The sequence below is a fragment of the Sinocyclocheilus rhinocerous genome, unplaced genomic scaffold, assembly GCF_001515625.1.
Source record: "Sinocyclocheilus rhinocerous isolate Xijiao unplaced genomic scaffold, SAMN03320098_v1.1 scaffold1281, whole genome shotgun sequence".
In the NCBI taxonomy this organism is placed as follows: domain Eukaryota; kingdom Metazoa; phylum Chordata; class Actinopteri; order Cypriniformes; family Cyprinidae; genus Sinocyclocheilus; species Sinocyclocheilus rhinocerous.
In genome coordinates, this window is record NW_015637000.1 from 448,702 (window position 1) to 464,454 (window position 15,753).

Genomic DNA, 15,753 nt, shown 5'->3' on the forward strand with positions numbered 1-15,753 from the left:
AATGTTAGAATTTAAGAATAATAATATAATTTACCAAACAACATCATCTACTGTTTTTTGTTATCCCCAATAAGGCGAATACCAAAGATAAAATGGGGTTGACATTTGACCATTATTGCTCTGTAGTCTTTCTTGAAGTCTCAGGCTGTGGACATTTCAGCCTGTTTTTCATGGTATAATATACAGGCATTGAACCAATTTTATTCAAATAGAAACCTGAGAGTGCATTCATTACAGCTGTGGTCATAATAGCAGTGTTTGTACTGGCAGCACACGTGGCCTCTCAATGCCTTTATGAGCGCAGGGCTCTCAGTGGAATCAATAAGAATTTATCTACCACAACAATCTGACCCTCTGTCACACATATTTAATCACTTATAGGAATAGATGTTCAGGACACAATACTGGACTCAATATATTCAACCTACTGCAGGTTGCTAGATAGTAATACCATGCTATTGAATGATTACTATATTGGTATACCATGGTAATTACATGGTAGTCAAGAATACCCTTGTACAATGTCTAAAGACATACAGTATGGTAATACCAAGGTACTTTTAATACTGTTTTTAGTAGTGAAATTATTTTTGACTTTATGGGTTGAGTAATTCCATCTGTTCTAATATGAAAACAGAAAAATTAAGGACTGTTGAAGACCACTTTCCTTTCTTATGAATCTCTTTTCTTTGAATCTACATATATATTTAGCTTACAAACCAGCACTCAAGATTTGAAAATAAGAAACCTTTATTATTTTAAAGGGTATTTTACTGTTGATTACAACCGGCAGATCCTGAGACCATGGCATCTAAAAGCAGAGCTATACAGAAATGTGTGTAAATGTGTTTTCATAAACATAGTTACTGCAAATCAGCTATATAGGAGCATAAATTAAAGTTTAATAGCCTGTTTTGAACAGTGTAACACTGTATTCTCTGACACCAGAGAAAGGCTTATTTTACCTTAAAGGTGAATGCAAAATAAAATGGCAATCTTCACAGTCATACAGTTTTCACAGGTAGGAGCATCCATCGACCAGGAACTCCAGCTTAATGAAAATTCAGTCATCAGTCACCCTCATACCACTCCAAACCCATATGATTGCCTTTCTTCAGTGGAACACAAAAGGAAATATTTAACCGAATGTTCATGCTGCTCATTTCCATACAATGGAAGTGAATGGGGACAGAGACAGTTGAGCTCTCAAATCTCTTTAGAACTGCTGCATATGTAAAATAGGCCAGCTAGTAAGAGCTATGCAGGTAAACCGCACTTCCCTGGCTTCAAGAGGCTTGCTAGTTTTTAGTGTCCTTGTTAGTGCACCTACCACCCATGCCAGTTGATAGACCAGTTTTATTGGTGCCGTTACCCGGATGGGATTAAATGTGCAACAGAGGCCAGCAAGTAAGCTGTGTAGGTAAACCTCGCTCCCAAGAGGTGCATCAATGGCTGCTGGTTTTAACGTCCCTATTAGCTTGCCCTCCTCCAGTGCCAGTTGATGCTTGTTTGAATCCCTCTCATGCATGATGTGAGTAGGACCAGTTATATTGGTGCCGTGACCCAGATGGGGGTGAAATTCAGGGGAGTGAGTATAACAGAGGCAAGCTGGTAAGAGCTGCACAGGTAAACCTCACTCCCCTGGAGCGACTCTATTTTTGTCTTTTTAAATTGACGAGACCCATATATATATATAGGCTATATAAAGAGATAGATAGATAGATGCGCCACAGACCCTTGTGGTCCATGGAGGAGCTCCGGAAGGATCAGGCTCTGTTCAAGAACCAAATCACTGTCAGTGCTTCTGAAATTAGTGAGGGTGCTTTAGCCTTCGTGCACATCTATTTTGACATATCATATTTTGTCCAGTCCATTATTATGATTATCACTATGTCAGTCAATGCACCTCCGAAACTTTGCAGCATTCACGCCTCATTGGTCCTCTTAGCATGAAAAACAAAACTTTTATTCAAATTCTAGACTATATATAGCCAAGAAAGCATGCAAAGAGCGCACCCTTAATCACTAAAAAGTTGTCACTCATTTCAGTTTATCGCAATGTCAGAAAATTCCGCTATAATCAATGAATCTCTCTACATGGCACAATTAGCCTAATTTCTTATTTACATTGTGCCTACACTTTGTTCATTATAATGAGAGGAATCGCGAGTTTTCAGAACTCAGGACTGAACAAAAACTCTGGCGTTTTGAACGGTGAGTGGACTCTGACAAACTGAAACGCATCTGATTGGCCATTTCGCCCCAGAAATCAACATGTCTGTAATATGTCTGTGATTGTCTACAATATTCAACGCTGCAAAAACAGAGCGCAAACACAAATACACATTGGATTCTGCCGTGAGGCAGCTGCCGCTAACTTTCGTTTTGTTGTTTATGTTTATTTAGTTATTAAAGTTAAGTTTGCTGGTTCCCGCCTCCTTCTTCCCTGGGACTTGAACTGTTACATACATACATTTTCCTTAAATTATCCTGGCGACCCATTTTTCGAAGTCTCGTTTTTTTTCTTTTTTTTAAGACCCAAGGGTCGCAACCCAGGGTTTAAAAACCACTGCGTTAAGGGCCTTGTTAGTGTGCTCTCCTCCCATGCTGGCTGACACTGGTTTGAATCCCTCTCAGAGCGGTGCCTGTAAAGCTAGTAAGAGCTACACAGGTAAACCTCACTCCCCTGGCCTCAAGATATTTTCATAGTGTCCTTGTTAAAGCACCCGCCTACCATACTGTGACATTGGTGCCATGACCCGAATGGGAGTGAAGTTTAGCGAGTGAGTGTAACAGGGGCAAGCTAGTAAGAGCTATGCAGGTTAACCTCACTCTCCTGGCCTCAAGAAGCATGTTAAGGGTTGCTGGTTTTAGCATCTTTGTTAGTGCCACCTCTCTTTGTCAGTGGTGCAATAGGACCAGTTACATTGGTGTCGTGACCCGAATGGTAGAGTTTTGACAGTGTATTGAGGCAAGCTGTTAGATAGCTGTGCAGATCAACCTCACAGCCCTGGCCTCAAGCAGTGTGTTAAGGTTTGCTGGTTTTAGCATCCTTGTTAGCATGCCCACCACCCATGCCAGTTAACACTGGTTCGAATTCTTCTTGGAACTGTGCAAGTAGGACTAGTTGGATTGGTGCCGTGACACAGATGGGAGTGAGGTTTAGGCAGTGAGTGTAACGGAGGCCAGGTGTTAGATAGCTGTGCAGGTATATCTCACTCTCCAAACCTCGAGAGGCACACAGCACTAGAAGCTGCAGCCTTTAGCATCCTTGTTAGTGTGCCTGCCACCCATGCCGGTTGACGCTGGCTCGAATCCCAATTGGATCGGTGTAGTACAATATGCGTTATGAGGGGAAGAATAAGCAAATAACTTACATTTTGCATCATTTTCTTACACAAAGTTACCTTATGGCCTTGGGAAGCTTTGAATATAATACTATGAGTCATATGGACGACTTTTAAAAAATGTTTTTGGAGTTTATAGATCCAGACTCCATTCACTTTCTTTATATGGAAACAATTAGCATTCTGCTAAACATTTCCATTTGTGTTCCATGGAAGAAGAAAGTCATATGCATTCGGAACAACATAAAGGTTAGTAAATCATAGAACATTCATTTTATGGTGAACAAACACTTTCAATAATTGTGCTTTGGACATACAGACCTGTCCATTTTAATGTCCCTTTCCCACTGTCTATTATTGTTAAGACACCTGATTATACAGGTACTATTTATGGCCGCTCACCTGTAGCTCATCTTTGTACATGGTTGTAGGATTACAGTCAGCTGTTTGCATTATGACTTTAGTGATCTCCTGACCTGTGGAGCTCCTTGACTTGCCACAGCCACAGATCTGCGGTGATGCGCACTGACTGCGGTGGTCTCTGTGATTCTATGTATGGAACTGTCAGTGTCCTGTGAATCCTCACTGTTTTGGGACTTGGTGCTGTCTTGTGAATCGGGCTTGTGCCGTGTGGCCCGATTCTGTTCCTCTTTAAGCTCCAGGTAGGACCGTGAAAAAGTGTGAAATATGGATGTGACTGGGAATGCCATGAGCAGGATTCCACTCAGGATGCTGCTGAGCGCCACCACCTGGCCTGGAATGCTGCGTGGAACCATGTCACCATATCCAACCGTCGTCATTGAAATGACGGCCCACCAGTAGCTCCCAGGGATGCTGGTGAACTCCTGCTTGGCGCCCATCTCGCTCTCCGCCAGGAAGACCAGCGGAGAGAACAGTGCCATGGCAACGCACAGGAAAAGCAGGAGCAGTCCGAACTCTCGAGTACAGCGATGTACGGTCAAGCCAAGTGTCTGCAGCCCCAAAGAGTGACGTGCTAAACGCATCACGTAGAAGATCCGCAATGCTCGAAGAACTCGCAGAACCAATCCCACCTTCTCTAGGTAGTTGTTTCCTGAGCCGGCAGGACGGTCGCTCACGGACACTGAGTCCACTATCAAAGTGATGTAATAGGGCAGGATGGCCACCACGTCAATGATGTTGAGGGGTGTGCGCAAGAACATGCACTTGCTCTGCGTCTGGATGAAACGGAGCAGGAACTCCAGGGAGAACCAGCCCACACACACTGTTTCCAGCACAAAGATGTTGTAGCACCTCTGGGAGCACTCACCCTGCGAAAGAAAACATACGTCAGTTGAGCTCAGGGTCAGGGTTTTACATTCTGTCAAACCTCTGAAGTCATTCAGAGTCTCCATTCACCGTCTTCAGAGGGTCATTATGCAGCATGTCTCAATATATTGGATAAAATATTGAACCCACTATGCTACAAGAAGGAAATCATATCCGTTAGCTTTTCTTTGTCACAATATCACAATAAAGTGTGACATAGGAGTACATTTTAAATAATTCTGTTGTCTCTGGGTGCTGCACTCACTTCTGATGTGGAAAAACTGTCATTAAGCAATATTCCAGGTTACAGTTTCTTCTTTTTTTACTATTCTTTACTACTCGAAATGTTTCATGTTTTTATAGTTTTAATTGGTGATCAATTTATAATTTTTTCCTGTGTCCTCACTTTTAGTTTCCAACCTCTTAGTCTATTCTAACATCCGTTTAAATGGCTAAATGGCTAAAAATGAACATTCTGAAAATGAACATTTTCATCATTTTCAGAGCACAGACATATTAATAAAACCTGATAGATTTCTGCCCCTTTATCGAAAGTCTAAATAATCAAAACTTTCAAGCACAAAAAAGGTCATAAAGGCATTGCAAAAGTAATCCATGTGACTCCAGTTGTTTAATCAAAACTTAATGAGGCAACGTACACATGCCTGGCCAAAAAAAAAAGGCGCTGTCTCGATTTAAATAAGCAAATATAAAGATTTTAGGATTTACTCATTATTGCAGTGATTAATATGTTTCGGTCATGTTGTTTGTTTGGCAACAATTCTTTTAACCCTAACTGATGCAATGTGTAGCTTTTTTTTCTCAAAAACAATGTTGGAAGACGTATCCATGTCCATATTCCAAGATGACAATGCCAAGATTCATCAGGCTCAATTTGTGAAAGATTAGCCACAACAGAGTCCTCACATTAACCCCATTGAAAGTCTTTGGGATGTGCTGGAGTCGACTTTACATTGCCTGTCCAAAAAAAAAAGTTGCACACTGTAATAGCCTCAATAACATTATGCATTCATTGTGGCATTGTTTCGACACTATTATCCAATGTCACAACATTTATTTCCATCAAGAGCTGCATTCATTTTTGGTTGAGATCTTGTACTGACAATGTCGACTCCAGCACATCCCAAAGACTTTCAGTAGGGTTAAGCTCAGCACTCTGTGGTGGCCAATTCCTACATGAAAATGATTCCTCGTGCTCACTGAACCACTATTTTACAATTTAGGTCCAATGAATCATGAAATTGTCATCCTGGAATATGTACATGGGTTCGTCTTCCGACATAGTTGTTTAAGAAATGAAAAGCTATGCACTTGCATAGGGTTAAAAGAATTGCAAAACATACAACATGCCAGAAATATATTGATCACTGCAATAACGATTGAATCCTAGACTCTTCAGTATTTATTTAAATCCAAATGGTGACAAACACATTCATTAAAAAAATTAGAGAATTCAAAAGCTATTGTATAACTTGAGTGACTTTTACCGTAATTACTTGACTAGCATCCACTTGAAGTCTGCATCTTGATTTCAGATAAATGCACTTGTTTCTGGGAAACTGTACTTTCTGAGTAATTCGTAATCATAAAGACAAAAAAATTTCATGAATGCTGAAGACAAGTTTCTTGGAGACCAGACAGATTTAATAGCATTTTTAACACATTGAATATACTCTGAAGAGCAGTGAAGGTCATCACTAAATTTCTGTCATGACAACTCTCGGAGGGATTGGCGGAATGTTAATGTATTTGGTTTTGGCGGAATAGATCTGCTACACTGCTGCTGCGGCAGAGCAAGTACCGAGACTTGCTACTGCCAATACATCCACAACATGCTGCTGTGAGCATGTAAGAAATATTGCTGCTGCAAATATAACATACATGAAATAACCCCCATAAAGCATACATGAATGACCTCATAGCCGATCTATACAGGTGGAGCTGGGGAAGGTGGAGGGTTTCTGAAGCAAGCTGCAACTGCTACAGCAAGCACTAGTCATATATTTGAATGTTGAGCAGCGAGCTCATTGGCTACCGATACAGGAGAGAACCAATCAGCTGTGCCATGTGATAATGATGTCGTTAGGTCAGATTGAGTTAGACCTATTGGACTGCGCCATCTAGAGTCTCATGCCAGAACTCTGTATGTGTGAGAGAGAATGGAACAACAGCAAATGTGCCCAGAACTGGCCACCCACCAGTGTCAGGACAAAAAGAAACTTAAGGCAACTCTAAATGACTTTTAATTCTCCGACTGTGCATGAGGCAACAATACATACACAATTTAGATCAGTCTGGCTTCAGTGCTACAGTATGTGTAAAGCACACAACACAATACACTTAACACCCCCTCAGCAAAGAGCAGTGGTGGCACACATGCTTCTATGCAGCAGGACTGAAAACCAGGGGAAAAAATCCTAATAACTCATTAATACGTTATTACTGACACAGATACTGCAACCTGATTAGTGGATCAGAGAGGCATTTCTGCAAGAATTCCACAGCGGACCTTTACGTCATCCTTGAGCTGTTTGACGCATAACGCTGTTTCTGAGGGGACAGACTTGTACAATCCTTCAGATCATGTTTAATTACAAATTACTCTGGGGAAAAAATAATCAATCCACTCTGAAGCCTTGATTGAAATGTATTAATGAGCTTCATCCAGACAAATCTGTTTTTCCCGTCACGGATCTGACAGGCAGTTAGAAAACTGTCTAATTTATAAAAGGTTTCATTTTCTTTACAAGCCCTGCATGATCCCCAGCTTCCCCTGAAATAATCAGTTTTTTGCAAGCAGTTAATGAACTACATTAATATTTAAAGGTATAATTCAATGTGATTATTTCCTAATAATGAAAAGAGCTGACGAAGAGAATGTTTTAGTTGTTATTTGTGGTGTTCCCAAGTTAAAGTACATATGCAGATACTAAGCAGAATGTTCATGTTGCTCGTTTCCACACAGTGAAAGTGAATATTGATACACCGTTTACTATTTTATGAAACTATCATAGTTAATGAAGCCCAAGTGCCCCTACAGGCCTATTATGTGAAGTGTAGGCTGGCGAAATGGTGATGTGAAAGGACTTTATTATATTACCAATTTTGATAATTATGCAGCTTAATGAATGTCTCTTCTGCTCATCAAGCCTGCATTTATTTGATAAAAAATATAGATAAGGTGTAATATTGTGAAATATTATTATAATTTAAAAGAATGTTTTTCTATTTTAATATACTTTAAAATATCATTTATTTCTGTGATGCAAAGCTGAATTTTCAGCATCATTACTCAAGTCTTCAGTGTCACATGATCCTTCAGAAATCATTCTGATATGCTGATTTATTATCAATATTGGAAAAAGCTGTGCTGCTTTTTTTGTGATTCTTTTTTGGGGTTCATTGATAAATAAAAAATGTTAAAAAGAACAGCATTCAAAATAGAGATTTTTCTAACAATATAATTCTTTACTATCACTTTTCATCAATTTAACAAATCCTTGCTGAATAAAAACGAATTTATTTAAAAAATAAAACATAAATACTGACCTCAAGCTTTTGAACGGTAGTGTATATTGTTACAAAAGTTATATTTTAAATAAATGCTGTTCTTTTTTTTACTTTTTAATTCATCGAAGAACCCTGAAAAAAGCATCACAGGTTATAAAAAGTATTAAGCAGCAAAACTGTTTCCAACATTGATAATAAATCAGCATATTATACTGATTTCTGAAGGATCATGTGACACTGAAGACTGGAGTAATGATGCTGAAAATTCAGCTTTGCATCACAGAAATAAATTATATTTTAAAGTATATTAAAATTTTGATCAAATATATGCAGGCTTGATGACCATAAGGGACTTCTTGCAAAAACATAAAATAGTAATGTATCCAAACATTTGACCACTCTCTCTCTCTCTCTCTATATATATATATATACTCTCTGCACGTCCCTGGTGAGTGTGTGTCTGAGGGAAGGTTGTCATATGAACAGCAGTGTGTTAAATCTGAGTTTCCTACAGGCACATTTGGCACAGAGTCATGTGGAAACAGTCATCCGTAATCCAATGAGTGTGTTTCTGATATTTCCCATTTTTCTTCACAAGCTGTGAAATACATTTTACAGTGCGCACTGTTCAAAGATGTAATAGTTGTCTTTTTTATTTATATTTTATTTCTGTTTGTGATTTAGTTTAGTTTTTGTGTATTTTGTTTCTGTAGAGTTCAGTTAAACTCGCTGGAATACTTGATTCTGATCAACTGTCAAATATATTAATGTTAAACTGTATCATTGTCAGATGCCCCAGGCAATCAGTTTTCAACATAGTGCTAGTTTCATGGCTCTTGTAGGACCTGTGCTCTTTCCTCTAATATAACAAAATCATTTCAACTTAAATCAATATTTCATGTCCATACATCCATCCATTCATTCAGTTAGTTAGTTCGAAGCAGAAAAACAAGCAGTATGTAGTGTTATCACTGATTTACTATTATAGTTTTTGTTAATATTTTAGTAACTTTGTTTTTTAATTTGTCTATATAGTTTTATTAATTTTTATCAGAGGTGTAAAGTATTGGAGTAAATGTAATTAGTTACTGATTATACTGATTTCTGAAGGATCATGTGACACTGAAGACTGGAGTAATGATGCTGAAAATTCAGCTTTGCATCACAGAAATAAATTATATTTTAAAGTATATTAAAATTTTGATCAAATATATGCAGGCTTGATGACCATAAGGGACTTCTTGCAAAAACATAAAATAGTAATGTATCCAAACATTTGACCACTCTCTCTCTCTCTCTCTATATATATATATATACTCTCTGCACGTCCCTGGTGAGTGTGTGTCTGAGGGAAGGTTGTCATATGAACAGCAGTGTGTTAAATCTGAGTTTCCTACAGGCACATTTGGCACAGAGTCATGTGGAAACAGTCATCCGTAATCCAATGTGTGTATTTTTGATATTTCCCATTTTTCTTCACAAGCTGTGAAATACATTTTACAGTGCGCACTGTTCAAAGATGTAATAGTTGTCTTTTTTATTTATATTTTATTTCTGTTTGTGATTTAGTTTAGTTTTTGTGTATTTTGTTTCTGTAGAGTTCAGTTAAACTCGCTGGAATACTTGATTCTGATCAACTGTCAAATATATTAATGTTAAACTGTATCATTGTCAGATGCCCCAGGCAATCAGTTTTCAACATAGTGCTAGTTTCATGGCTCTTGTAGGACCTGTGCTCTTTCCTCTAATATAACAAAATCATTTCAACTTAAATCAATATTTCATGTCCATACATCCATCCATTCATTCAGTTAGTTAGTTCGAAGCAGAAAAACAAGCAGTATGTAGTGTTATCACTGATTTACTATTATAGTTTTTGTTAATATTTTAGTAACTTTGTTTTTTAATTTGTCTATATAGTTTTATTAATTTTTATCAGAGGTGTAAAGTATTGGAGTAAATGTAATTAGTTACTGTACTTGAGTATCTTTTCGGGTACTTTGTAGTTGTACTGAGTATCAAAGATATTAGCAACTTTTACTCCTTTACTCGAGTATGGTTTTTAGGTACTCTTTACACCTCTGATTTTTATTTATTAGTTTTAGTCTGTTTAGTGTTAGTAATTTTAGTACTTCGTTAAACTAAACAAAAAATGTGAAATGTTGCCTTGGCAACTAACATAAATAAAATAAAAAGTTTAAGTTAATTTGTTAGTAAGCAGCGGTAAAATAAGTGGGATATGGTGTTATTGGTATACTATTATAGTTTTTGTTAATATTTTTAATTAATTTAAATTATTCTGTTTTTGTTGCTTTAAGTTTAAAGTTGTGTAGTTTGTTATTTTTATTAGTTTTTGTTCTTTAAAAAACAAAAAATAATAAAAATGTTTTAAAAAATAGTCTATATAGTTTTATTTATTAGTTTTAGCTAGTTTAGTGATTTTAGCGCTTCAAGTTAAAATGAAAAAAATTAGAAATGTTGCCTTTGCAACTAGCTGAAATAAAATAAGTTTGAGTTTTTTTTTTTTATTATTATTATTTTATTTTATTTCATTTCATGTTTATTTTGTTTCAAATAATGAAAATGTTTTTTATGGTTTTAGTTTTTGTTATAGATCATGATAATATTTATTTAGTTCATGATAAAATGTAATGTTTAATTCTAGTTTTTCAAGTTGTTTTAGTTTTTATATTTCAGTTAGCAAAATAAAAATTATATTTAGTTTTCATTCTATAATATAATAATATAATGTAATATTAACAACTACCTTGATACTGGCTAATGTGTGTGTGTGTGTGTGTATGTGTGTGTGTGCGCGTGTGTGTGTGTGTGTGCGTGTGTGTGTGTGTGTGTGCGTGTGTGCGTGCGTGCGTGTGTGCGTGCGTGTGTGTGTGACAGAGGTAATGCATTTATAGTCCATTAGGTAAATTCTCTGAAATGCTCTTATGTTGTGGTTTTATCGTTTTGCTTTGATGGGAAGATTTTTAGATGAGGGCTTCTTTTTCCTCTTTTTCTCAGTAACACACTGATCAAATTAAAAGCAGACAATTACAGCGCCCTGATCTGATGTCTTCATCATGCAGAAGGATGAGCTGTGCATCATTCACCATGATTGATCACCTGCGCTGAGCCAGCACTTTCCTCAACAAACACACACAAAGAGACCTGTAATGCATTTCATCAGTATTACTTAGCATATGTTCAGTTAATTCACTTCACTGAGCATGAGATTCACTTCACCTTACCTGTCACTCTCCCCATACAGTATAAAACAGTATAAAGCATCAACTGCATCATAATTACTTTCACAACCAGGCACCAGCATAACTCTACATTTAGTGTTCATTAATTGGTTTATAACAAAATCAACCTACTGAGAAATGTGACTACAATGGCATGGTCAAGACATGGTCAGACCAAAAATTAAACCAAAGAAAACACCATATATTGAAAGTTTCAATTTATTTAAGAGATGAGGAGAAACAGTCCCTAAGTGGTACTGAGCTTCAGAAAGACCCAAGGCCCAAAACAACAAACAAAACCAGTCTAGAAAATAAATCAATATAATTAACCTAACAAAATAAATAAATAAAATACAAATACAAAGAACCTTACCTAACTACTCTTAACAAAAACAGAGAGAACAGATTTAAACAAAAGGGCATGTCTCTCCTACACTAACCACACATTAAGTATAAAACAGCATTAACAAATGCTAGCAAGAATCTTTGGTCTGCCGGCTGACGCGGAGTCCATGGTCACCTCAACTCACTTCAGGATAGCGGAAAAGGTGTTTTAAAAGGACCACCAACTGAGCATCCAATAAACACTGGCAAGCGGTGCCACAATTGGCAAATCATCGACAATCTAATAATTCAAAAGACACACAAAGACAATAATAAGAACATAAAAACAATTACAAAATACAACAAAAAACACATAACGTAACACTAAATATATATCATAATTAAAGATAATATTTTTGCTATATAGCTGATGGGTAAACCAATTAAACAAAACAAAAAAAAACAACGACACACATTTAGGCAACATTCAACTTTACAATGAGGGTCAATTTCTATGAATGGCTGAACTCTGTAATTTTATTTCTTTTTTTTAATAATAAAAAAACTATTTCAATGTTTTTTTTAAATATCGGGTAGGGGTAAGTTGTTGAACAAAACACAATATGAAAACATGACAAAATAATTTATACAAAGGAAATAAGCAAGGACACACACACACACAAACATTATTATTATTATTATTATTATTTACATTTTTCTGTTAATGGTGTGATAAAGAAGTATCTGGGCATTGTAATAAATGAACTAAAATATTTTTGATTTGATTTGATTTGATTTGAACAATTTACTTCTCCCTCCCTCTTTTAACTCTCCTCCCCCTTTCTTTATCCATTAGTTTTCATATTCAAACAAATGGTTTCCACTGCAACATTTTGCCCCATATATAGTGTGACAACATGCCCCACGTTTTAAATAAACTAAAACGTTTCCCTGGGCTTTTTTATTGTCAAGATTTTAAGGTATGTGTCTTTACAAAAACGCTCCGGTTACTTATGTAACCTCGGTTCCCTGAGATAAATGAAGGAGCATTGCGTTACTCACGCTATGGAGAAACTCCTGTTTACTCTGATACTGAAGCCTGATTTGATCACGTTCGTGTAGCTGCACGAACCAATGGCGCTTCAACCTGCCAAAAAGGGTGGAGCCTCCTGCTATATAAGTTGGCCCTGAGTGCCATTTCCTCAGAATCTTGACTGAAGCGACAGTCGTCAACTTGAGTGCAGCCTTAAAGCATGGCAGCCTATGCAACGTTCATTCCCTTATCTCAGGGAACCAAGGTTACGTAAGGCTTGAGGACGACTCTACAGTCGTTAGGCCCACACTCAAGACATGAAGCAGTGACTGACAGTGCATGCAGGTCACCCACTCGCTTGACCAAAGCTAAAGCCAGAAGGAGGACAGTCTTAAGCGACAGGGACTGCAAGTCTGATGACCTGAGGAAGCAGGGCAACCGGGGGGAAGTCATACAGGTGAGCGCTGAGCCAATCGTGGGCCAGGGCATCTCACTGCTTCGAAAAATAAATTGGGCAGTGAAAGTTGTTTTCTGAGGTGAAGAGGTCCACCTCTGCCCTCCCGAAGACAGACCAGATCATTTGAACCTTTTGGGGATGTAGTCTCCATTCTCCATAGTCTCCATTCTCCTCTCAGCAAGAGGAGTTTGCTCTGTGCCAATAAAAGGAGGCGACAAGCCAACTTGTAGAGGGAGCGTGACCTGAGACTGCCTTGGCAATTTATAAAGGCTACCATCATCATGTTGTCTGAACAGACCAGGACATGGTGCCCCTTTAAGGCCGGCAGGAAGGTTTTTAAGGCTAGAAAAACTGCCATCATCTCAAGGCAATTGATGTGTAAGTGTTGCTCCAGGTTTGACCAGGAGCCTAACACCAGTCTTCCCTCGTACAGAGGCATCTCTTTTGGAGGCATCTGTCGTGACCACCTTCCTTCTGGAGGTCAGTGCCAATGGGATGCCTTGGACGAATTTTCCAAGGGGCCACAACTCTGATGCAGCAGTGGGTTACCTTGAGATGAAAACGCCCCAGTCTCCGAGCATGGGACGGTCCATGGGCTTTGAGCCAATACTGAAGGGACCGCATTTTGAGCAGGCCTAGAGAAATCACAGAGGAAGCAGCCGACATAAGTCCGAGCATCCTCTGGAAAGCCCTGAGAGGACATGAAGTTCCCAGCTTGAAAGACACCGCTAGCTGCTGAACTATCAGGGAGCATTCGGGCGTAATCCATGCGTGGCTAGCTGCTCCAGGTGGCTAAGCAGCAGTTCCCGTTCTGATCTGGTTAAAACCAGCCAATCGTCGAGGCAATTCAAGATGCAGAATCCCATTTGTCTCAGAGGATAAGAGCCGCGTCTACACACTTTGTAAAAGTGCGTGGGGCCAGAGACAGTCCAAATGGCAGAACTGTATACTGATAGGCCACTCCCTCGAACGCGAATCTCAAGAATGGTCTGTGATGGGGAGCTATCTGGATGTGAAAGTAAGTGTCTTTCAGATCCACCGATATAAACTAGCCCCTGGGGCATACTTGCGCGAGGATCTGTTTCAAAGTCAGCATGTTGAACGGCCGTCTCATGAGCGAGCAATTCAGATGCCTAAGATTGAGAATGGGCCTGAGCCCGCCATATTTTTTGGGAACGCAGAAGTAGCAGCTGTAAAAACTCAACTTGCTGTTTGCTAGAGGAACCGTTTCTATGGCTCCCTTTGCAAGCAATGTTTACACATCGGACCGGAGAACGTGAGCATCACTATCCCATACCAAAGTTTGAATAATACCTCTGAAGTGAGGCGGCCTGCGAGCGAACTGAAGCGAGTAACTTCGTTCTATGATGTTTAGAACCCAACTTGACACATCAGGGATAGCTTTCCAAGCCTGAAGCCGGATGACAAGTAGTTTTCTCAGTTATATTCAGCCAAAGGTCGTGCTCCAGCACCACCAAGTTGGCCATGGCCTTGCCGATCGCCTGCATGGATGCGCTGCATGGGCTTTTAACCCCAGGGCCAATGGAGGGCACAGATGCACAGCGTCTGCCTCTTCCAGATGGGGAACTTGCTGTAACCTCGTTCTTCAGTGCCGTCAACAATGATGAGAGTGGCAGAAGTGGAGGGATTAACACGCGCCGAGTAGGAGGTGTGCCACATCCTGGTAAGTTCCTCGTGAACTGATGGAAGGAACGGGGTGGGCCGCTTCCTGGAGGATTGTTTGAGGCCGTGGGTGGGCTCTTCCGGAGTCGATCAAGCCAGGCCGAGATCCTCCACAGCCTTGGATAGAACGCAGATCAGCTCGCTGTCCATGATGGGCGACGCACAGACAGGCGACGCACTCACCGTGCCCATCTGCATCGTGCAGGGGTTTCCACGAGTCACACTTGTGGTGCGACATTTGCAGCAACGTCACAGTGGAAATTTACTCCGAAAATGTGTTCTTTTTAAAGCCGGATGGCCGCAGGGGAAGGTGTTGAGCTTCTTCCGCTGCCGGTGGCCTCTTCTCACAGCAGCGAGCAGGAGGCTGAGCAACTTTCTTCTCTTCAGCTTCTTGCTTGCAGAGTCAGCGAGGAGATGATCTTGATTGCTGAAGGAGAGAATTCTGATGAAATATCACTCAGAGATGACTTGGCGGGTTGAAGCGCCATTGGTTCATGCAGCTACACAAATGTGATCAAATCAGGCTTCAGTATCAGAGTAAACAGGAGTTTCCCCATAGCGTGATTAAAGGGGTCATATGATGCGATTTCAAGTTTTCCTTTCTCTTTGGAGTGTTACAAGCTGATTGTGCATAGATAAGATCCCTGAAGTTGCAAAGACTAAAGTCTCAAAACCAAAGAGATATTCTTTATCAAAGTTAAGACTCTGCCACGCCCCCCTAAAACGGCTCGTTCTAACACACCCCACATATCTACCTCACTATGTGGAAATATTAGCATAATGCCACCCAAATGTGCACGCAAACAAAGAAGGCATGGTTTCAGTAACCGCAGTTAGTGTAGAAGCAGC

At 39.3% G+C, this 15,753-nt stretch overlaps 1 protein-coding gene across 1 annotated transcript in view; it reads right to left on the reverse strand.

The window, feature by feature from the left end:
• Positions 1-3,679: 3,679 nt before the first annotated feature.
• The window catches only part of kcng2 (potassium voltage-gated channel, subfamily G, member 2), a 40,155-nt gene continuing 28,081 nt past the window's right edge, over positions 3,680-15,753 (reverse strand). Inside the window, exon 3 of the mRNA XM_016563158.1 lies at positions 3,680-4,636. Within this exon, the coding sequence (XP_016418644.1) occupies positions 3,800-4,636 (837 nt within the window). The 3' untranslated portion in view covers positions 3,680-3,799. The remainder of the gene's footprint in view (positions 4,637-15,753) is intronic.